The sequence below is a fragment of the Vulpes vulpes genome, chromosome 13 (genome assembly GCF_048418805.1).
Source record: "Vulpes vulpes isolate BD-2025 chromosome 13, VulVul3, whole genome shotgun sequence".
NCBI classification, from domain to species: domain Eukaryota; kingdom Metazoa; phylum Chordata; class Mammalia; order Carnivora; family Canidae; genus Vulpes; species Vulpes vulpes.
Window position 1 is genome coordinate 78971017 of NC_132792.1, and position 24924 is coordinate 78995940.

At 37.8% G+C, this 24924-nt stretch overlaps 1 protein-coding gene across 3 annotated transcripts in view; it reads left to right on the forward strand.

Moving 5' to 3' along the window:
* The window catches only part of PRKDC (protein kinase, DNA-activated, catalytic subunit), a 202131-nt gene that overhangs the window by 97339 nt on the left and 79868 nt on the right, over positions 1-24924 (forward strand). For all 3 annotated transcript variants that reach the window (XM_026011042.2, XM_072734772.1, XM_072734773.1), the window contains 10 exons: positions 2018-2196; positions 3161-3329; positions 3560-3625; positions 4697-4769; positions 6049-6197; positions 8596-8730; positions 8933-9052; positions 17287-17430; positions 20654-20805; positions 21668-21799. In XM_026011042.2, the coding sequence (XP_025866827.2) occupies positions 2018-2196; positions 3161-3329; positions 3560-3625; positions 4697-4769; positions 6049-6197; positions 8596-8730; positions 8933-9052; positions 17287-17430; positions 20654-20805; positions 21668-21799 (1319 nt within the window). The remainder of the gene's footprint in view (positions 1-2017; positions 2197-3160; positions 3330-3559; positions 3626-4696; positions 4770-6048; positions 6198-8595; positions 8731-8932; positions 9053-17286; positions 17431-20653; positions 20806-21667; positions 21800-24924) is intronic.

A 24924-nucleotide genomic window follows, 5' to 3' on the forward strand; every position in this document is an offset into this window, starting at 1 on the left:
GTTTGCTCGGGTATGACATTCTCAACAACTCCATAGCTCTCCTGTGTGTGTCTTTGGGGTTTACTCCATTAGATGAGAGTCCTTCACAGGTCTTTGATGGATAATTACATCTCTGTTCTTGGTTCTGTTGAAACGGATGAGGGCATCCAGGAGTCCCATGCTAATTTCTTCAGTACTGGCTCAAGAATGTCCAGCCACACCCTTGTTCTTCTCTCCAGAGCCACTTTTCTAACAGTGAATTTCCTAATGTTAGCATCTTTGACAATCTGGGTAAGCTGAGAATTTCTCAAATCAAGTTTTTGGTTCTTATTGCTTAGTATTTTTTTTTTTAAGATTTTATTTATTTATTATTATTTTTTTAAATTTATTTATTCTTTTTATTTATTTATGATAGTCACACACAGAGAGAGAGAGAGAGGCAGAGACACAGGCAGAGGGAGAAGCAGGCTCCATGCACCGGGAGCCCAACGTGGGACTCGATCCTGGGTCTCCAGGATCGCGCCCTGGGCCAAAGGCAGGCGCCAAACTGCTGCGCCACCCAGGGATCCCCTTATTTATTTATTTTTGAGAAACAGAGACACAGACAGAGGGAGAAGCAGGCTCCACACAAGGAGCCTGACGTGGGACTCCATCCCAGGTCTCCAGGATCAGGCCCTGTGCTGAAGGTGGCGCTAAACCGCTGAGCCACCTGGGCTGCCTCCCTGCTTAGTAGTTTTTAATTCAATTTGTCTCTTGCACCTCACATGTATTATAAGCAGCAAAGAAGAAAGCAGCCAGCACCTTCAACAAATTTGGTTGGAAATTTTTTCAGCTAAATATTCAAGTGCATGGCTTACAAGTTCTGCTGTGTATATAACTGTAGAACACTTTCTCAGCCAAGTTTTCTTGCCACTGTATAACAAGGATCCTCTTTCCTCCAGTTTCCAAAAGTATGTTCCTTATTTCCTTTTGAGACCTCACTAGCAACTACTTTAATGTCCATATTTCTACCACAAGTGTGTTTATGATGATTGAGAAGTTCTGTAAGACAATTTTAGCTTTTTCTGTCAAGCTTTTTACTTCCTTCTGAGCTCTCACCAGCGATGCCTTCAGTGTTGATATTTCTGCCAGCAGTCTCTATAGGCACTTGGCTTTTTCTGTCATGCATGGCAAATTTCTCTCAGCCTTTACCCATCATCCATTTGTTAGAGCAGGTCCAACTCTTGATACCAAAATATGTATTAGTTTTCCAAATTTTCAGTAACAAATTACCATCAGCTTGGTGGCTCAAAACAACAGAATTTTATTCTCTCCCATTTTTGGAGGCCAGAAGTCTAATTAGTTTCACTGAGCTGAATTTGTGATGTTGTCATGGCCACAGTTGCCCCAGCATCCCTGAGTATCCGCTCCTTGCCTCTTCCAGCTTCTGGTAGCTGCTGGCATTCCTCAATATGTGGCTGCATCATTCTGGCCCCTAATTCCGTCATCACATTGCCTTTTCCTGTATGTCTCATTTCTCTCTCTTTCCTCTTGTAAGGTCACATATGGTTTCATCTATGGCTGAATGAAAACCCAGAATTGTCTCCCTATCTTAAGATCCTTAACTTAATCACATTCACAGAGTCCTTTTTTGCCTTATGAGAGTGTATTCACAGGTTCCAGGGATTAGGATGTGGATATCTTTAGAAAATTCTGTAAGTACTTGAAAATTTTGTTTTTTATTACTTTGAAGTTTCACCTGCTATTGGTCATGTCTTTGATAAGATTTTGTGCAAAAGCCCTATATTCACATTCTAAGGTCACTATTTGGACGTTGTGTATTACTTCCTGCTACACTCAGTATAACACATCAGTGTTTAGATCTATGTTTCTGACCTTGGGTGGTCTCCTATTGAAGTGATTCAACAGCTATGTTAAAATTATTTTATATGTAAAAAGCATTAATATTAAATATATGTATTTGAGTATTTGATATATTCAATAAATAATTGTTCATGTTTGATTAGACCAAAGATAATCATTTGTTACCTTTCCTTAGCTAAATGAATCTACCTTTGATACTCAAATCACCAAGAAGATGGGGTTTTATAAGATGCTAGATGTGATGTATTCTCGTCTTTCAAAAGATGATGTTCACTCAAAGGAATCTAAAATTAATCAAGTTTTCCACGGCTCATGTGTTACAGAAGGAAATGAACTTACAAAGACACTTATTAAGTAAGGTTTTAGTCAACTTCTGGTTTGTTTGATTGGTTAATATTTTTGATGCATGTATCATTATGCTTGTATATAATGTGAATAAATGTTTAAATATGAGTTTTTATAATTTTCTTGTTTTTTTCTTATGTACAAACTACTTAGACTTCAATTTAGCAGGTTATTGGGTAGCATGTTTTATCCTACACTCATCTTTTATAAGGAATAAAACTTTGTTTTTTTTCTTACCATTCCCCCACTCCTTAATAGCTTGATATATTTTTAGTGGTGTGATTTACAATATAAAGGGATTTATATATTTTCCTGACCGCCATTTGAAATTAAAGGAATAGGTTGTGTGCTGATAAAACTGTTTTCAACAGTAGTTGGTCACCTGGGCAGTTTGGAGACCCCATCCTGCAGAATGAAGTCCGAGCTCCTTAGCATGGCAGGCGAGCTCTTTTAAGAATGCACCCCCTCTATACCATTTGCTCACTGCCAGCCACTGCTGCTTCCCACCACATCTTCTGAACACATCCTGTGGCTTATCCCTCACTATAAGTAACACTCTTCTCTCTTGTTCATAATCCTTACATACATTTCCCCTTTGACTTAGAATTCAAAATACGGTTCAGATTTTTTCTTTAAACCGTTGCTGGCTCCTGTGCCTGGCTTACTGTTGATCCTCCTTGCTTCCATCTCTTAATTTACTGGGCTGGTTGCTGTTGCTGTGTGTACCACAGTGTGATGAAATCCCTGGACCCCACCTCTACCTTGAGATGTGCGTGGGTTCCGTGACTTAAGTTGTCTTTTTTTTTTTTTTTTAAGTTGCCTTTTATTTCCAGTACCTAGTATTATGCCAGACACAAACGTGACACTCAGAGAAGGCTAAACTGAATTCAGATTCTGTTGTCTGGCATTGTTGGGCTTATGCTTCAATTTCCCTGTTATATGAATTAATTTTTAACCTGCATCTATTCTACAGATTGTGCTATGATGCATTTACAGAGAACATGGCGGGTGAGAATCAGTTGCTGGAGAGGAGAAGACTTTACCATTGTGCTGCATACAACTGTGCCATTTCTGTTATCTGCTGTGTCTTCACTGAATTAAAATTTTACCAAGGTTTTCTGTTTAGTGAAAAACCTGAAAAGGTAGACTTTTCATAAAACTTCCAGTTGCCATCAGTGCAGGATTTCAATTTAATTATCTAAATTAAAATTATATCATAATTTGCACATCCTCAGAATATTGAGGATGTAGTTCTTGTAGTTCTGCATATATAAAGCTAAAGTGCTTCACCATGAGTTATTAAGTATAGTAGCATCAGCAATAAGGATCTCCACTATTCAGATATTTTTTCTATGACTCTTTGGATTTACAGAACTTGCTTATTTTGGAAAATCTGATTGACCTGAAACGCTGCTATACTTTTCCTATAGAAGTTGAGGTGAGTGAAATTTTTTATTGGTGTTCCTGAGTTTGAAAAATTTATCAGATGCTTATAGAAAAAACATGTTATGTTAAACATGTAAAATTCCCAGTATTCAATTTGAACTATAATATCTGGTACAATTGCAGGCAACTATAGAAAAATGATCATAACTTGATTTTTCCCTGTCTTAACTAGTGAAAGATAGAAAATGACCATAAAAGATGCTATTAGACATATCCCAGAAGTTGTTTGCTGAGTAAATTCCTCTGGTCAGTGAAATAAAGATCTGTCCAGATATAGCATTATAATGCTGTGGCCCTGCTTGGGTAATTTGGCAGGATAATGGGAGTTCTCTGAGCAGAAGTCATGGTAATAGTTGGGAAACTTGCTGTGGCAAATGTGACAAGCTTAATTTTAGCCAAGCTAAGTTTGACATGCCAGCCTCAGCAATTGGTGGGAGGTTGTAGGTGCAGTCTTTCACAGCCCACTGGAGATGGGAATTGGGTAGAGTGCCAGGGCTTGTACACCATGGTATAGGTCAGGAGCTGTCACTCATATTAGCATGCGTGGCTGCTGACCTTATCAGGTCTCAGGGGTTCATGAGTTCACGTAAGTGGTTGCTACCTGCCTTGTTCCCTTTTGGGACAAGACTAGGAACTTTTTTCAAGGTGTATGTTCAAAGAACTAAAAATAAAAAAAATATAATATCATTCAGACAGTTGCTGTATGTTACTTCTAAACTTTACAATAGCATTGTAAGGTGCTGTGTTATACCATAACTATATAGTTCAGGAAACTGAGGCTTATAGGTCAGGTAAGGACTATTGATAATCTGGGCATGTGGCTGCCAGAGCTTTACCCACATTAGGTGCCAGAGCCCAGAGGGGAAACATGTGCCTCAGTGGTTCTGTGGGAAAAGCATTTCTTAAGGGCACTCACCTGTCTTTGTGGATATATTTAGTGATTTTATATTTGATAAAAGTCTTGTTCAAAATTTAGTTTTTTTGGTCGAATTGCTATTAAAATAGAAAATGTGTGATCATGATTCTAGAAAGTTTTAAATTGTATATTTGTTTTGCTTAATAGGTTCCTATGGAAAGAAAGAAAAAGTACATTGAAATTAGGAAAGAAGCCAGGGAAGCAGCAAATGGGGATTCAGGTGGGATATTTTCAAAATGATAAGATTCTAATTTGTTATGTAACCAATGGTATTTGTTATGTGAATAAAAAAATTTTTAAATATCCAAAAAACATTGAAATGGAGTTCGAAAAGCTTTAAGTGGCAAATAGAATTCTATTTTGAAAGAAATGCAGTTAGGTAAACTTTAGCTTCGTAGAAGGACCTCAGAATGGGCAAAGAGGGCTAAGAAGATATGGTATGCTTTTTCTAAAAGTGCAAGATTGGTTGATAGCTATTTTTTGCTTATGGATTATGTCGTTTGCTTAAATGCATTCAGAAATCAGTGTTGAAATAAAAGACCCATGCTGCCACTCATCCATTTCAGACCTCCCATCAATTCCCACCTCCCTGAGAACAGAGCTGCCTAAGGCCCCTTGCCCTGCCTTGCTCCTCCCTGCAACTCTGCCCCAATGGCACTGTCCCCTGGCTGTGCTTGTAGGCACAGGGCTCATTTGGCTCCTGGGCATTTTTACGTGATGTCTCCTCCGCCTAGAATAATCTTGGTCCCAGATGTCAACTTTTGTTTAATGCCAGCCTTTGAAGGAAGTTCTCCCTGGCTTCCCTATTCAAAATTAACCCTCTCTTGCTCCCCATGCTCCTTGTTTTAGTTTTTTGGTTAATTTTTCTTCATAGCTTTTTGGTTTTTTTTGAGGATAAAATTGGGACCAGTCTCATGTGTAGATTACTTGTTTTTCAGTAGTATCTTTCCCCATGTTTCTGTTAGACTTTTTTATTTTTTATTTATCGTAAGGTTTTTATTTATTTATTTGACGCAACAAGAGAACATAAGCAGGGGGAGCAGCAGAGGAGAGGGAGAAGCAAGCAGACTCCCCACTGAGCAGGGAGCCCAGTGCAGAGTTCCATCCCAGGACTGTGGGATCATGACCTGAGCCGAAGGGAGACGCTGAACTGACTGAGCCACCCAGGTGCCCCTAGACTTTATATGCAAAATATACCCCATCAAAAATTTAATGCAAGAAAATTTTGTTAATATATCCAAAAATAATATATAGTTTACCTTAATGTCTCTATCCATGACAGTAGAAAATAACTGCTCAATAATGACAAAAACAAAAGGAGATCTTTCCCCATTTCTTTTGCTTTGTTAATCTAGATAGTCTGTTGAGAATCACAGGATTGATGAAAACCTTAGTTAACTTTTAATTTTATTAAAAAACTTTTAATTTTAATATCATTTGAGCTTAGAGAAATACATTTTTTCACCAATTTGAATAAATGTATTTTCTTTATATTTCAGATGGCCCTCATTATCTGTCTTCCTTGTCACACTTGGCAGACAGCAGCTTGAGTGAGGAAATGAGTCAATTTGATTTCTCAACTGGCGTTCAGAGCTATTCATACGGTTCCCAAGACCCTAAATCTACCCATGGTCATTTTCGGAGACGGGTGATCGCATTTCATATATTAAAAAATATTATTGGCATTTGTAAAGGAAGAGAGGTGCTTCATTGTTAGGGGAAGCCAGTTCTCTGTGGGTAGTCCTCAGAGGATAGTGTGTGGAGAATTTTCTAGGATCTCTTAGCCTTCCTTTGTATAGGCTCGGCAATTGGAGTTCACCAGTATAGGAAAGAAGGCTCTCTTCAAGGGCTGATTCACATTAGTCAGTCTCCATGAAATTAGTGTTTGAAATCAGAACTGCATATAAAGGTTTCCAGTGAGAGAGAGAACAACCATAGAGACTCAGATGCCATGCTGATATGACTATTGCATTATCCTCTGCAGAAGATGAAGAAGTTGTTCAAATATTAGATGTTATCAAACTGAGATGACTGAATGCATCTGGTTCACAAATGATAGCTTAACCTCATGAACAGAGATAGGAAACTGTAGACACATACCTATGCACTTACATAGGGACACAGATGTGTACACATATGGAAAACCATGAGCTCCATGGAACATCTGATTCCCATCTAGGGTTCATTCAAGTTTTTCCCTTTGGTTTCTTTGAAATGCACTGACTCACTTCTTCTTTCCCTTAACCCCTCTGAAGCTCTCCTGGTGTAGGTCCTGAAGAATAGGTGGGCACCCCACTCTCTCTGTCTCTACTTCTGGGTACTGTTAGGCAGTCCTTGCCCCACTTTGGCCTGCCCAGTGGCTTTTTGCCTGAGAAGGGCTTGAGCAGTGCAGTGTTTTTGAAGTTGAGTTGGACTGTAAAAGTACAACATAAAGATGTTGCCCGTAGGATTGGCTTCTTCCTTTGTATTGAATACTTCAAGAGGAGCCCGTTCATTAATTCTTTCATCCAGATTATGTCATACACCTGTACTGGGCAATAAAAAAGTACAGTTTCGTTCTGTTATGGCTACATTGTCTAGTGAGACTCCTCCTTTGTGAATAGGCCATTTCCATTGAGGCATCTTGGGTTCAGTCCTAATGCCTTCAATTTGATTGCGTGACTTGACTCTCTGGTTTCAGATCTCTCCAGTCTTTGTGAGCAGTATCTTGACATGCAGTAATTTTGACTGAAAAACATATTGAGTAGAACTGAATGCAGTCAGATACTGTAATTAATTCCTTTGACACCTTATCAGGTATCTGGAAAATGGGACATCACCATTACTCTGATTTTTTTTTTATGGCTCATTGTTTTTTTTCTTATTTCTTGTAACCCTGATTGTGTATGATATAACCCTGATTGTGTATGAAATTTACTGTTTCAGTGCTCATTTAGCACTGCTCTTAATACAACATAACACCACTTTCTATCATTTCTAAACCTCCAATTTATGGAAATTTCCATTATCTTTGGGAAGAAAGAGACCATGGGCACAGGTTACAAGAGGAGTACTTTTACAAATACTGTGCAGCCTGGGAAGTGATGTTCTGAGATAGCTCCTGCTGCCAGAGAAGAATGAATTACTGAACTATCTAGGGCCATTTATTTTTTTTAATAATAAATTTATTTTTTATTGGTGTTCAATTTGCCAACATACAGAATAACACCCAGTGCTCATCCCGTCAAGTGTCTAGGGCCATTTTTATTCCTCTTTCTATTCAGTCTCTGCAAGCACTGAATTTCCCCATGCTTAATTTTAATTTTAACTGTACAAAAACTTCTTAGCATCTCTCAAATCTTTCTTTCCTGGAAGTGATCTGTGCTTGGAAATATCCAGATAAATGGTTTCACTTTTTGTGTGTGTGTAAAATTTACTGTACATGTATGTAAAACCTCAATTTAGCATTACACTTATAAAATGATTACCTCTGCTGTGATTTCTAAGAATTTTAGGGCCAACAGTGGTTTAAAAGTTTTGTTCTTTTATTGATTAAAATTTCAAGACAAGGACTTTACAGAACTTTTTCAGAGAAAAACTCTTTTTCAGTTTACTGAGAAAAAAAAATAGGTAAAAATTTATCTTAGAGTTTAACTTCAGTAGCTCCACTTTCTCCATAATGTGGCCAATAAGAATTATGGAGACTATTGTTCTTAAGGAGTTGAGAGTTCTGGGGCCTCCCAAGACAAACATTTGTAAAGATCTTGCTGTCTGTACAAAGCAGCATGTGTGGCATTGATGCTGTGATCTGAATGTGACGCTGAAGGGAGTCACCATGCGTATAAGAGATCAGAGAGGAAATCTGTATCTAGAATGTAAGGAAGACATGAAGTCTGGGTTATTTTTAGTTGTTTAATAAGAAAACCTAACAAGTGTATTCAATATTATTACTAATATATCATTGTTAACTAAGTATGTCTTTTATGATACTGTCTCAAAAGTCAGAATATCAGATACACTGAAATTTTAGCAGAAAATTTCATCATCAGATTCTTCCCTTTTCCTAGGAGCATAAAGACCCCATGGTCCAAGATGCTGTCCTAGAGTTAGAGATGGATGAGCTCAATCAACACGAATGTATGGCAACCATGACAGCCCTGATTAAGCACATGCAGAGAAATCAGATACTATCTAAAGATGAGGTTTGTATCTGCTAATCTTGTCTCATTTAGTTCTGTTTATTAGTATCATAGTAAGAATAAACACTTAATATCAAATACCAAATTCTGTATCTAATAAACATGATTTTTTTGTTGTTCATGTCTTACTTTGTCATCTCATAATATCAAAATGTGAAGTTATTTCATTCCACTTTTTAATGTAATCTTGAATGTATCATTTCAGGGTTCAGTACCAAGAAATCTTCCTCCTTGGATGAAATTTCTTCATGACAAACTAGGAAATCCATCGGTATCATTAAATATCCGTCTCTTCTTAGCTAAGCTTGTTATTAATACAGAAGAAGTAAGTAATTTGTTTCCTTAAAAATTCTTTGCAGTTGGTAAGATGGCAGAGAAATAGGGGGACCCTAAGTTTGTCTTATCCCTCTGATGCAACTAGATAGTTAGCAAATCATTCTGAAGTCAGTGAGAGGTCTGAGAAAACAAATGCCACAAATTTACCAGAAGAAGAGCGACCACTGACCACCGTTTGGAAGGTAGGAGGTGCAGAGACTTGAATCCATTTGTGGCATAGCAGAGGATACAGCTGGGGGAGGGAGCCTGCTTAAGGAGGCTACTGCAGAATATAATTAGTGGAGTGCAAAATCAGGACTTTTAGAAGTCTGCTAAGTGGGGGATGTTCATAACTTAAAGTAGCTTGGGTGCTGAAGCAGGGCAGAATCGCAGGTGTGACAGCATAATCTTAGGATCCCTGGGGTCGCAAGAAGAACATCTGGTGCCTGAGTGTGGTGGAGCTCCCAAGCATAGGAGCAGAGAAGCCGGCTGAGAACACTGAGTCTAGGTTCTAGCTTTGTGCTCTGTGTTGCCGTAAACTGCGCAGTGATCGTGCTACCACTTTCCTGGGAGGGGTCTAGCAAAAGGTAGAAATGGGCTGACACCCTTACACTCCCGTAGGAAGAATAGCATGGGTCCACCCCACAGGAGTCCCTAAAATTTGGTTTGAAACTCAGTCGTATTCCTGAGATGAAAGGGCATAGTCACCGGCTAAGTGAACACAGTTCTCATGGAAACTGGGGAGACAAGAGTGATGGCTCTTCTGTGAGGGCTCCCTGAAGAGTGGGGAGCACCACCATGTTCATTCTGCCCATCAGAGCTGAAAGCCTTCAGGGAGCAAAACAGCGCCACTTAGTGGAGTCCGGAGCTGCTAACACCAAGCTCTGCCTTTGCTCACTGGAGATGCATTTCCATGAGAGCAGGTGCGCCTGAGAATCAGTGCAACCGGCCCCTCACCAGAAGGCTTGCAAATAACTCACTCTCACCAAGTTTGCTGATGATAGAGGGCTACAAGACTTCAGCTCTAGGGGAAAACACTATATACCATTCTATTTTTATTCCTTTTAGTATTTCTTTTATTTCTTTTAGTATTTTTTTTGTTATTTTTATTTTTTCATTTAATTTCTTATTCCTATAAATTTTTTTTTTTTTTTTATGATAGTCACAGAGAGACAGAGAGAGAGGCAGAGACATAGGCAGAGGGAGAAACAGGCTCCATGCACCGGGAGCCTGACGTGGGATTCGATCCCGGGTCTCCAGGATCGCGCCCTGGGCCAAAGGCAAGCGCCAAACCACTGCGCCACCCAGGGATCCCTCCTATAAAATTTTTATCTACATATATACTTTACATGTATATCTTATTTTTCATTTCCTTTCACTGTATTTTATTTTATAAATGCATATATATATTTTTTTCTTTCTTATTTTGGGATCTAATTTCTTTTAACAAGAAGATCAAAACACAATCAGGATCTAGTTTTGTTTTGTTTTTTTCTGTTGTCATTGTTACTGGTTTTTTTTTTCTTTCTTTATTCTTTTCTTTCTGAACAAAATAACAAGATGAATAAATTTACCCAAAAAGAAAGAAGATAATATTTACTGCCATGGATTTCATCAATATGGATATAACTAAGATGTATGAACTAGAATTTAAAACAACGAATAAAAAAATAATATTAAAAAAATAAAACAACGAATATAAAGATACTAAGTGGGCCTGAAAAAACATTAGAAAACCCTAGAGAGAGAAAAAAAGAAAAAAACCTAGAGAATCTCTTACTGTAGAGATAAAAGAACTAAAGTTTAGTCAGGCCAAAATTTTAAAAAGCTATAACCAAGATGCAGTCCAAAATGGAGTCTAAAAAATGAGGATGAATGAAGCCAAAGAGTGAACCAGTGAGTGATACAGAAGATAAAATGATGGAAAATAAGAAAGCTGAAAAGAAGAGGGAAAGAAACCTACCAGATCAAGAAGGTAACTGAGGGAATTCAGTGATTCCATAAAGCAAAGTAATATCCATATTATAGGAGTCCCAGAAGATGAGAAGAAAGGGGGGGAAAGTTTGGAGAAGGTTTATTTGAAGGAAGTATAGCTAAGAACTTCCCTAATCTGGGGAAGGAAACAGGCATTCAAGTCCACAAAGCACAGAGAACCCCCCTCAAAATCAACAAAAACAGATCAACACCTCAACATATTATGGTGACCCTTGCAAATTAGAAAGATAAAAAGAAAATCAAGGTGCCTGGGTGGCTCAGTTGGTTAAGCATCTGCCTTTGGCTCAGGCCCATGATCCCAGGGTCCTGGGATTGAGCCCTACATCAGGCTCCCTGCTCAGTCAGCAGTCTGCTTCTCCCTTTCTCTCTGCCTTGGCTGGTGCTCTTGCTCACTCGCTCTCCTCTCAAATAAAATCTAAAAAAAAAAAAAAAGAAAAAATCTTGAAAGTAACGTGGGATAAAAAGTCCTTAACATACAAGGGTAGACACATAAGGCTGGGAGCAGACCTGTCCACAGATCAGGGAAGCCAAAAAGAACTGGCATGGTATATTCAACACGCTAAGTGGGAAAAAATATGCAGAAAAGAAATCCAGCAAGGCTGTCATTCAGAATAGGAGAGGTAAACGGTTTCCAGGACAAACAAGAACTAAAGGAATTTGTGAACACTAAACGAGCTGTGAAAGAAATATTAACGGGGATCCTTTGAGGGAAGAGAGAACCCAAAAGTAACAAAGACCAGAAAGGTCTTTGGAACAGTGACCTACAGGTAACACAATGGCACTAGATTCATATCTTTCCAGAATTACTCTGAATGTAAATGGACTAAATGTTACAATCAAAATGCATAGGGTATCAGAATGGATTAAAAAAAAAAGACCCATCAATATACTGTCCACCACAGACTCATTTTAGACCCAAAGACACCTCTAGATTGAAAGTGAGGGGGTAGGGAACCATTTACCTTTCCAGGGGACATCAGAAGAAAGCTAGAATAGCCATTCTTATATCTGACATGTAGTTTTAGAACAAAGACTACTAAGAGATGAAGGACACTGTCTCATAATTAAAAGGTCTGTATAGCAAGAAGATCTGACAATTATAAATATTTATGTTCCTAACTTGGGAGCAGCCAAATAAATAAACCAATTAATAACAAAATTATAGAAACTCATTGATAATACTACAATAATAGTAGGGGAATTTAATACCCCACTCACAGCAATGGACAGATAGTCTAAGCAGCTAATCAACAAGGAAACAAAGGCTTTGAATGACAGACACACTGGACCAGATGGAGTTTACAGATACATTCAGGTCATTTCATCCTAAAGCAGCAGAATATACATTTTTCTCCAGTGCACGTGGAACATTCTCCAGAATAGATCGCAAACTGGGTCACAAATCAGGTCTCAACCACTACAAAAAAATTGAGATAATACCATGCATATTTTCAGACCAGAGTACTATAAAACTTGAAGTCAACCACAAGAAAAATGTTGGAAGGACCACAAAAACATGCAGATTAAAGAGCATTCTACCTTTTTAAACAATAGTTAATTAATTAATTAATATATTTATTTATTCATGAGAAACATAGAGAGGCAGAGACACAGGCAGAGGGAGCCTGATGTGGGACTCAATCCCAGGATCCAGGATCATGTCCTGAGCTAAAGGTAGATGCTTAACCACTGAGCCACCCAGTCATCCCAAGAGCATCTTACTAAAGAATGAATGGGTCAACCAGGAAATAAAAAAGAATTTAAAAAAATTCATGGAAACAAATGAAAATAAAATCATGACAGTTTAGAATTTTTGAGATACAGCAAACATGATCCTAAGATAGAAGTATGTAGCAATAGAGGCCTTCCTCAAGAAACAAGTCTCAAAAGCACAACCTAACCTTATACTTAAAAGAGCTGGAAGAAGAACAGCAAATAAAGCCTAAATCTAACAGGAAAAGAGAAATAATAAAAATTAGAGCAGAAATCAAAACAAATGAAAAGCAATCAGAACAGATCAGTGAACTGAGGAGCTGGTTCCTTGATATAATTAATAATTTTGATAAACTCCTAACCAGACTTATCAAAAAAAAAAAAAGGAAGAAAAAGATCCAGATCAATAAAATCATGAACAAAAGAGGAGAGATCACAACCAACACTGAAGAAATGCAAACAATTAGAGAATATTATGAATAATTATATGCCAGCAAGGCAATCTGGAAGAAATAGAATCATTCCTAGAAACATAAAACTGTGCCAACTGAAACAAGAAGGAATAGAAAACCTGAACAGACCCATAATCAGCAAAGAAATTGAATTAGTAATCCGGAATCTCCCAACAGCAGGAGTCTAGGGACAGATGGTCTCCCAGTGAAATTCTACCAAATATCTGAAACTGTTCCCATAAACGGAAATGGAAGGAAAACTTCCATACTCATTCTATGAGGCCGGCATCAAACAAGGCAAAAACCCCCACTGAAAAGGAGAATTACAGACCAGTATCTCTGCTGAATGTTGATGCCAAAATTCTCACCAAGATACTAATAAGATCCTAAGGTACATCAACAGGATATTCACCATGACCAAGTAGTCTTTATTCCTGGGCTGCAGGGGTAGTTGACATTCCTCAGTTCAATGAAGGTGATACACCACATTAATAAAAGAAAGGACAAGAACCATATGTCCTCTTGATAGATGTAGAAAAACCATTTGACAAAATACAGCATCCATTTTCTGCATCCTCACCAGCATTCGTTGTTTCCCATCTTGTTAATTTTAGCCATTCTGACAGGTGTGAAGTGGTATGTCATTGTGGTTATGATTTTGTATCCCTGATGATGAGTGATGTCGAGCTTCTTTTCATGTGTCTGTTACCCATCTGGATGTCTCTCTTTGGAAAACTGTATATTCATGTTTTCTGCACATTTTTTAACTGGACTATTTATTGGTTATGAGTTTTGTAAGTTCTTTATATATTTTGGATACTAGCCCTTTATTAGATAAACCATTTGCAAATATCTTTTCCCATTCTGTAGGTTGCCTTTTAGTTGATTGTTTATTTTGCTGTGCAAAAGCTTCTTATATTGACAAATTCCTAATAGTTCATTTTCTTTTATTTCCCTGCTTCAGGAGACATATCTACTGAGAAGTTGATATGTCATAGATGTTACTGCCTGTGCACTTCTGTAGGATTTTGATGGCTTTCTGTCTCACATTTAGGTCTTGCATTGATTTCAAATTTATTTTTGTGTATGGTGTTTTGTGTATGGTGAATTGGTCTAGTTTCATTCTTCTGCATGTTACTGTCTAGTTTTCCCCACACCACTTGTTGAACATTCTCTTTCCCACTGAATATTCTTTCCTGCTTTGTCAAAGATTAGTTGGCTATAGGATTGAGGGTCCATTTCTGGTTTCTCTGTTCTGTTTCATTGATCTATGTGTCTGTTTTTATGCCAGTACCATGCTGTTTTGATGGTCACAGCTTTACAATATAGATTGTTAAAGTCAGGAATTATGATGCCTCTAGCTTTGGTTTTCTTTTTTCAGCATGCTTTTGGTTATTCAGTGTCTTTTGTGATTCCATATAAATTTTAGAATTGTTTGTTGTAGTTCTGTGAAAAATGCTTGTGGTATTTTGAAAGAGATTGCATTGAATGTGTAGATTGCTTTGGGTAGTAAAGACATTTTAATAATATTTGTTCTTCTAATCTGTGATAATGGAGTGTCTTTCCATTTCTCTGTGTTCTTTTCAATTTCTGTCATAAGTGTTCTGTAGTTCTCAGAGTACGGATCTTTTACCTCTTTGGTTAGATTTATTCCTAGATATCTTATGGTTTTTGGTGTAATTGTAAATGGATTAATTTCTTGATTTCTCTTTCTGCTGCTTCATTATCGGTGTAGAGAAATGCAGATTTCTGTATGTTGATTTTGTATTCTGTGAATTTGCTGAATTTGTGTATTAGTTCTGGCAGTGTTTTGGTGGACTTTTTCAGGTTTTCTACATAGAGTATGACATCATCTGCAATAGTGAAAGTTTGACTTCTTCCTTGCCAATTTGGATGCCTTTTATTTCTTTTTGTTGTCCGATTGCTGTGGCTAGGACTTCCAGGATGGTGTTAAGTGACAGTGGTGGAAGTGGACATCTCCGTCGTGTTCCTGATCATAGATGAAAAGCTCTCATTTTTTCCCCATTGATGATAATATTAGCTGTGGGTTTTTTGTAAATGTCCTTTATGATATTGATACATGTTTTCTCTAGTCCTACTTTGTTGAGGGTTTTTATCATTAATGGATGTTGTGTTTTTCAAATGCTTTTTCTGCATTTGTTGAAAGGCTCATATGATTGTATTCTTTCTTTTATTATTATCATATCACGTTGATTGACTTGCTCATATTGAAACACCTTGCAGCCCAGAAGCAAATCCCACATGATCGTGGTGAATTATTTTTTTTTTTAACCTACTGTTCAATTTGGTAGTATCTTTTTGAGAACTTTTATACCCATGTTCATCAGGGATATTGGCCGTTAGTGTTCTTTATTAATGGAGTCTTGGGTTTTGGTTAAAATTTCAACTCTTAAATTTATTGATTTTGCAGATCTTCCTTGACTTATGATGAGGTTACATCCCAATAAACCATCCCAATAAACCAATCATAAGTTGAAAATACATAGGGGATCCCTGGGTGGCTCAGGTTTAGTGCCTGCCTTTGGCCCAGGGCGCGGTCCTAGAGTCCCAGGATGGAGTCCCACATTGGGCTCCCGACATGGAGCCTGCTTCTTCCCCTGCCTGTGTCTCTTCCCCTCTCTCTCTCTATGTCTATCATGAATGAATGAATGAATAAATAAATAAATAAAAATACATGTAGTACACTTAGTTTGCCAAACATCATAGCTTAACCTCACCTACCTTAAACATGCTCAGAGCACATATGTCAGCCCATAGTTGGGCAAAATCTAACAGAAAGCCTATTTTATAATAAGGTGCTGAATATTCCATGTAATTGATTGAATGCTGTACTGAAAGTGAAAACCAGAATAGATGTACAGGTGCAGAATGGTTTTAAGTATATCATTTGTTTACCCTTGTGATAGCATAGTTACTGGGGAGCTGTGAGTGCTGCTTGCCTCTGTGCAGCATCCCAGGAGTATCATCCTACACATCGTTTGCAAGCTCAGGAAAAGATACAAATCCAAAGTACAATTTCTACTGAAAGCAATTGCTTTTCTTAGCATCATGAAGTCCAAAAATCTTAAGATTTAACTTAGTCCTGGTAAGTCAGGGACTGTCTATAATTTAATAATCAAGAAGTTTATATTTGTTATTTATAAATCAACAGACATACATGGAGAGTGCAGACTTTTTTTTTACTTATGGTGTGCATAAACAAGGAGATTTGAGAGCATATGGATTTAAGTTGTGAGAGAAACTCTGAGGAAGCATATTTAATGAAAATGAAGTGGCAGGGATCCCTGGGTGGCGCAGCGGTTTGGCACCTGCCTTTGGCTCAGGGCGCGATCCTGGAGACCCGGGATCGAATCCCATGTCGGGCTCCCGGTGCATGGAGCCTGCTTCTCCCTCTGCCTGTGTCTCTGCCTCTCTCTCTCTCTGTGCGACTATCATAAATAAATAAAAATTAAAAAAAAAATTAAAAAAAAAATGAAGTGGCAAAGGTTAAGAAGTTAGGTAGCTTGAATTTTACTTTAGTTCTTTTGAATCAAAATGGCATTCTCTTGACATTTTTAAAATAAACTAAGTGGACCTTAGCATATGGATACATTTTATTTAGATTTTATAGATCTTGGGCAGATGAAATCTATAACACTGATTTCTGTAATATAAGAAAAATGAGAAAAAATTAGCCACATGCACCTACCTAATTTTTATGTTCTTATTTGTCATATACACTATGCATTTGCTATAATAACAGAATTCTCTAGAGCTGCATATTATTCAGATGGGACAAGATTGATATAGAGAATATTTCCTTTTGATTGCTAAGATCATAGTTATTTTCAATGAAGAAAAGATCAATAATCCATTTCCCTCAAATTGTGGTTTTAGGAACCCATGAGGCTAGAGTTCAACAGAGAATCTGATTAAGCAGAGTAATTGCTGGAATTTACATCTGCTTTAGATTTAGGTCAAATGCTAATATTAAATTTTAGCTGATGCAGGATATGTTCTTGAATTAACATTTTGGTGATTTGAAACAATTTTTTTGATATTTGACTTTTAAATTTTCTTGTAGGTCTTTCGCCCTTATGCGAAGTACTGGCTAAGCCCCTTACTGCAGCTGGTGGTTTCTGAAAATAATGGAGGAGAAGGAATTCACTATATGGTGGTTGAGATAGTGGTTACTGTTCTTTCATGGACAGGATTAGCTACTCCTGTGGTAAGAATGGATACATCTTTTATGCCGTACTATATTAGTCTCTTGCTGATATCATACCAGAATTTATGACAAATAATCCAAGCTCCTTTTAATGAAAAGAGTTAACATTTTTAGCATTGTCATATTGCTGTACTAAGTGGCCTCATAATGCTTTAGTCTATTTGTTTTCTTTTGTGTCTGCTTTTGATAATTCCTCTGACTTTGTGTTTATTTTTAAGCTATCAGGTGTTTGTTTTGTTTCTTGCTTTTACTTGCTAGGAGCTTGGAAACTAGGTAACTGATATATTAAAAATAAGCTTGAAATAAATGTCAGTATAGGCCCTGAATATGAGGTCCTGAAAAGTTCTGCTGTAACTAAAGTCCCTGGATTTTTTTGGCATTTGTTTTGCCAGCTTACCTACTTAGTATTGTCTCTGGCTCATTAATGGTTGAGATTGCCAATAAAAAGGTGACTACCAGGTGAATGATATTATGTCATACTCAGGCAGTCTTGTGGCTTCCTCCAGTTTAGATTCATATGTGCTAGAGCTTTGCCCATCACTTAAAAACTTTAGCACAAAAGTTTTCATGTAATATCCTGTGAATACTCCTCAGTAAACATAATATACAGACATAAGATTTTTACATATGTGTACCTATATCTGGATATGCCGGTCTGATTTCAGAGTAAATCAAATTTAGATTTCTTAGCTTAAGTGTGATAAAATAATTTGTACTATGCTAATAACACGAAAGAATTGAGAGAGTATATAGTTTAACTCAGGAACCATTGGGAAAGATTGAGTTAAATGTCAGGTGCTTGGCTGAGCTTGAGAAAGCTGAACTGTTAGGTGTCAGAATAGCTGCATAAAATAATAGTGAGTCAAAGTGAAAATCAAGTGAAACCTTTAATCATTTATTGTGGTAGTAGAAACAAGAGGCTAAGGCCAGAGGAAGCATTGACTCCCCATTTGTTTCCCCCATGGAACATTGCAACATGGTCTGTTCTGGTCAAGGGTCAGGTGGATTAACTAGAAATTCAAACATATGACACAGCATAACCACTTGGGATGGGGGTCATGGATGGCTAAGGGTCTGACTGCAGCTACCTTGGATATTGCAGAGCCCCGGTTGTGTCCCAGGCTGGTGCATGAGGGCAGTGCACCCATGAGGCCTGCCAGGTAAAGCCTTTGTCACTACCTGTGCTTGGAACTGAAAAATCAGGCATAGGCTTTTCATCAAAAGCCAGAAGCCTCAGGAGACTGACAGATTTCTTTTATAAATGGATTTTTGGATTAAAAAATGCTTTTCCTAGCATTCCATGCACGTGAATTAGAAGAAGAAACATTGTTAAAATGTCTATACTACCCAACGCAATCTCCACATTTAATGCAATCCCTATCAAAACACCACCAGCATTTTTCACAGAGCTAGAACTAAACAATCCTAAAATTTCTATGGAACCGCAAAAGACCCTGAATAGCCAAAGTAGTTATGAAAAAGAAAAATGAACTGGAGCCATCACAGTTCTGATTTCAAGCTGTATTACAAAGCTGTGATCATCAAGACAGTGTGGTTCTGGCACAAAAGAACCCAGACACATGAATCAGTGGAACAGAATAGAGAACCCAGAAATGGATGTTCATTCCTATAGTCAACTAATCTAATAAACAGAATATCAATATCAATCTAATAAAAAGAAAAGGATATCAAATGGAAAAAAGTCTCTTCAACAAATGGTGTTGGGAAAACTAACAGCCACATGTAGAACAGTGAAACTAGACCACTTTTAACACCATGCACAAAAATAAATTCAAAATGGATGAAAGACTTTATTTATTTATTTATTTTTTTGGATGAAAGACTTTAATGTGAGATAGGAAACCATCAAAATCCTAGAGGAGAACAAAGCCACCTCTTTGACCTCAGCCATAGCAACTTCTTATTAGATATATCACCACAGGCAAGGGAAGGAAAGCAAAAATGAACTTTTGGGACTTCATCAAGATAAAAGGGATCCCTGGGTGGCGCAGCAGTTTGGCGCCTGCCTTTGGCCCAGGGCGCGATCCTGGAGACCCGGGATCGAATCCCACGTCGGGCTCCCGGTGCATGGAGCCTGCTTCTCCCTCTGCCTGTGTCTCTGCCTCTGTCTCTCTCTCTGTGTGTGACTATCATAAATAAATAAATAAAAAAAATTAAAAAAAAAAAAAGATAAAAAGCTCTGCACAGTGAAGGAAAAAATCAACAAAACTAAAAGGCAGTCTTCAGAATGGGAGAAGATATTTGAAATGACATACCTGATGAAAGGCTAATGTCTAAAATCTACAAAGAACTTCTAAAACTCAACACCCAAAAACAAACAACCCAGTTCCAGATGGCTAAAACATACATAAAAAGATGCTCAACATCACTAATCATCAGGGAGATACAAATCAAAACCACAATGAGATAACATTGCACACCAGTCAGAATGCCTAAAATGAGCAAGGCAGGAAACAACAGATGTTGATGAGAATGTGGAAAAAAACAAATGCTCTTAACAAGGTGTTGGTGGGAATCCAAACTGTGCAGCCACCCTGGAGAACAGCAGAGAAGTTCCAGAAAAATGTTGAAAGTAGAACTGCCCTACAATCCAGCAATTACACTACTGGGTATTTACTCAAAGGATACAAAAATACAGATTTGAAGGGATACATCCACCTCAATGTTTATAGCAGCATTATCAACAATAGCCAAACTGTGGAGACAGTCCAAATATCCATCAACTGAAGAATGGTTAAAGAAGTATCTATACAATAGACTATTACTCAGCTATCAGAAAGAATGAAAACTTGCCATTTGCAATGATGGGGATAGAGCTAGAGTGTATTATGCTAAGTGAAATAAGTCAGAAATAGACAAATACCATATAATCTCATGCATGTGTAGAATTTAAGAAACGAAACAGATGAACATATGTGAATGGGGAGAAAAAAAAAGTAGAGGGAAACATGAACCATGAGAGACTTTATAGAGAAGAAACTGAAGGTTGCTGGAGGGTGGTTGATTAGGGATGGGCTAGATGGTGATGATTAAGGAGGGCACTTTCATGATGAACATTGGGTGTTGTATAAGTGATGAATCACTGAATTCTACTCCACACACCAATATTGCATTGTATGTTCACTACCTAAATTTAAATTGAAAAAAATGCTTTTCCAGAATGGAATGCTGCATATTAATATAAATTTCTGTACTTTTTTAGGGTGTCCCTAAAGACGAAGTGTTGGCAAATCGATTGCTTCATTTCCTAATGGAACATGTTTTTCATCAAAAAAGAGCTGTGTTTAGGCATAACCTTGAAATTATAAAAACCCTTGTTGAATGCTGGAAGGATTGTTTATCTGTTCCTTATAGGTATAAATTCACTGGATTTTGCAATATCATTTAGACGTTTTAAAAATGTAGCATGAGGGATCCCTGGGTGGCGCAGCGGTTTGGCGCCTGCCTTTGGCCCAGGGCGCGATCCTGGAGACCAGGGATCGAATCCCACGTCAGGCTCCCGGTGCATGGAGCCTGCTTCTCCCTCTGCCTGTGTCTCTGCCTCTCTCTCTCTCTCTCTCTCTCTCTCTCTGTGTGTGTGACTATCATAAATAAATAAAAATTTAAAAAAATTATTAAAAAAAATAAAAATAATAAAAATAAAAATGTAGCATGATGTAAATGGTGATTACAGTGAAATTTAATTACTCGAAATAATAAAAGAAGGAATATAATTTGAAATCACATCATTTATAAGGGTATAATATTGCTGCTAATAAAACTATAACCTCCAAAATTTGACAGTAGAAGCACCTCTGGGCAAGTCATTGCCTCTAGGTGGCTCCTGTTCCATCTTTCAACTCATCTGTGGCTTTTCTCACACACTGGGCATGTGGGGTGCTCTCTGCTCTTCACTGTTCCAGTTCAGGGGTAGACTGTACGATTTTTCTTCCCTTTTAGCACAGCCTGAGGTGAGCTAAAACTTTCTGAAGGTTTCAGTATCAACTAAAGGTGAATGGGGGAAATAATTATATCATGAGAAATGTAGATGTGTCTGTGTTGCACAGCTAGAGTAATGTGAATGCATACAAAGAGGGTATTTGCAAGAAGGGTGTTAAACATGGGGAAAGATAAAGTATTTCTTATCCTGAATATTAGTCATAGAAAATTTTATATCTTCTTGCTGCCTATTTTATTATGTGATAACCTATATTTATTCTTTATTCTTATGTTTCAGATTGATATTTGAAAAGTTTTCCAGTAAAGATCCTAATTCTAAAGACAATTCAGTAGGAATTCAATTATTAGGCATTGTAATGGCCAATAACTTGCCTCCCTATGACCCAAAATGTGGCATAGAGAGCATAAAGTGAGTATTTTTTTTGATATATTTTTTATTGGAGTTTGATTTGCCAACATATAGCATAACACCCAGTGCTCATCCCATCCAGTGCCCCCCTCAGTGCCCATCACCCAGTCACCCCATACCCCCACCCACCTCCCTTGCTACTACCCCTTGTTTGTTTCCCAGTGTTAGGTGTCTCTCGTGTTCTGTCACCCTCACTGATATTTCCTCATTTTCTCTCCTTTCCCCTTTATTCCCTGTCACAATTTTTTATATTCCCCAAATAAATGAGACCATGTAATGTTTGTCCTTCTCCGATTGACTCCCTTCACTCAGCCCATACCCTCCAGTTCCATCCACGTTGAAGAAAATGGTGGGTATTTGTCATTTCTAATGGCTGAGTAATATTCCATTGTATACATAAACCACATCTTCTTTATCCATCATCTTTTGATGGACACCAAGGCTCCTTCCACAGTTTGGCTATTGTGGCCGTTGCTGCTATAAACCTTGGGGTGCAAGTGTCCTGCCATTTCACTGCATCTGAATCTTTGGGGTAAATCCCCAACAGTGCAATTGCTGGGTCATAGGGCAGGTCTACTTTTAACTCTTTGAGGAACCTCCACACAGTTTTCCAGAGTGGCTGCACCATTTCACATTCCCACCAACAGTGTAAGAGTGTTCCCCTTTCTCCACATCCTCTCAACATTTGTGGTTTCCTGCCTTGTTAATTTTCCCCATTCTCACTGGTGTGAGGTGGTATCTCATTGTGGTTTTGATTTGTATTTCCCTGATGGCAAATGATGGGGAACATTTTCTCATTAGCTTTTTGGCCATGTCTGTGTCTTCCTCTGTGAAATTTCTGTTCATGTCTTTTGCCCATTTCAGGATTGGATTGTTTGTTTCTTTGCTGTTTAATAAGTTCTTTATAGATCTTGGATATTAGCCGTTTATCTGATATGTCATTTGCAAATATCTTCTCCCATCCTGTAGGTTGTCTTTTAGTGTTGTTGACTGTTCCTTTTGCTGTGCAGAGGCTTTTTATCTTGATTAAGTCCCAATAATTCATTTTTGCTTTGGTTTCCCTTGCCTTCATAGATGTATCTTGCAAGAAGTTGCTGTGGCCAAGTTCAAAAAGGGTGTTGCCTGTGTTCAAAAGAAATAAGAGGGGATCCCTGGGTGGCGCAGTGGTTTGGCGCCTGCCTTTGGCCCAGGGCGCGATCCTGGAGACCCGGGATCGAATCCCATATCAGGCTCCCGGTGCATGGAGCCTGCTTCTCCCTCCGCCTGTGTCTCTGCCTCTCTCTCTCTCTCTGTGACTATCATAAATAAATAAAAAATTTAAAAAAAATTAAAAAAAAAAAAGAAAAAAAGAAATAAGAGGCATTCAAATTGGCAAGGAAGAGGTCAAACTGTCCCTCTTTGCAGATGACATGAAACTGTACATAGAAAACCCAAAAGACTCCACCCCAAGATTGCTAGAACTCATACAGCAATTCGGCAGTGTGGCAGGATACAAAATCAATGCCCAGAAATCAGTGGCATTTCTATACACTTAACAATGAGACTGAAGAAAGAGAAATTAAGGAGTCAGTCCCATTTACAATTGCACCCAAAAGCATAAGATACCTAGAATAAACCTAACCAAAGAGGTAAAGGATCTATACCCTAAAAACTATAGAACACTTCTGAAAGAAATTGAGGAAGACACAAAGAGATGGAAAAATATTCCATGCTCGTGGATTGGCAGAATTGATATTGTGAAAATGTCACTGTTACCCAGGGCAATTTATACATTTAATGCAATCCCTATCAGAATACCATGGACTTTCTTCAGAGAGTTGGAACAAATGGTCTTAAGATTTGTGTGGAATCAGAAAAGACCCCAAATAGCCAGGGGAATATGGAAAAAGAAAACCAGAGCCGGGGGTATCACAATACCGGATTTCAAGTTGCACTACAAAGCTGTGATCATCAGGACAGTGTGGTACAGGCACAAAAACAGACACATAGATCAATGGAACAGAATACAGAATGCAGAAATGGGACCTCAACTCTATGGTCAACTAATATTCAACAAAGTAGGAAAGACTATCCACTGGAATAAGGACAGTCTCTTCAATAAATGCTGGGAAAATTGGACAGCCACGTGCAGAAGAATGAAAGTAGACCATGCTCTTACACCGTACACAAAGATAAACTCAAAATGGATGAAAGATCTAAATATGAGACAAGAATCCATCAAAATCCTAGAGGAGAACACAGGCAACACCTTTTTTGAACTTGGTCATAATATGTTTTAAATTCATTTGTATTTCCTTGTTATTGGTTGTGATCTCTCCATTTTTATTTATGGTTTTATTAATTAGAGTCTTTTCTCTTTTGTTTTAATAAGGCTGGCTAATGGTTAATTTATCTTACTAATTTTTTCAAAGAACCAGCTCCTGGTTCTGTTGATCTGTTCCACAGTTCTTCTGGTCTCTATTTCACGGAGTTCTGCTCAAATCTTTATTAACTCTCTTCTTCTGCTTCGTGTAGGTTTTATTTGCTGTTGTTTCTCCAGTTCCTTTAGGTGCATGGTTAGCTTGTTTTTTGAGTTTTTTCCAATTTTTTGAGGGATGCTCGTATTGCGATATATTTCCCTCTCAGGCCTGCTTTTGCTGTATCCCAAAGATTTTAAACGGTTGTATCTGCATTCTCATTAGTTTCCAGGAATCTTTTTAATTCTTCTCTAATTTCCTGGTTGAACCTTTCATCTTATAGTAGGGTGCTCTTTAACCTCCACGTGTTTGAATTTCTTCCAAATTTCTTCTTGTGACTGAGTTCAAGTTTCAAAGCATTATGGTCTGAAAATATGCAGGGGACAATCCCAGTCTTTTGGTATCGGTTAAGACCTGATTTGTGACCCAGTATGTGGTCTATTCTGGAGAAAGTTCCATGTGCACTTGAGAAGAATGTGTATTCAGTGTCATTTGGATGTAAAGTTCTGTAAATATCTGTGAAATCCATCTGGTCCAGTGTATCATTTAAATCTCTTGCTTCTTTGGAGATGTTGTGCTTAAAAGATCCGTCATTTGCAGAAAGTTCCGTGTTGAAGTCTCCTAGTATTAGTGTATTATTATCTAAGTATGTCTTCATTTTGGTTATTT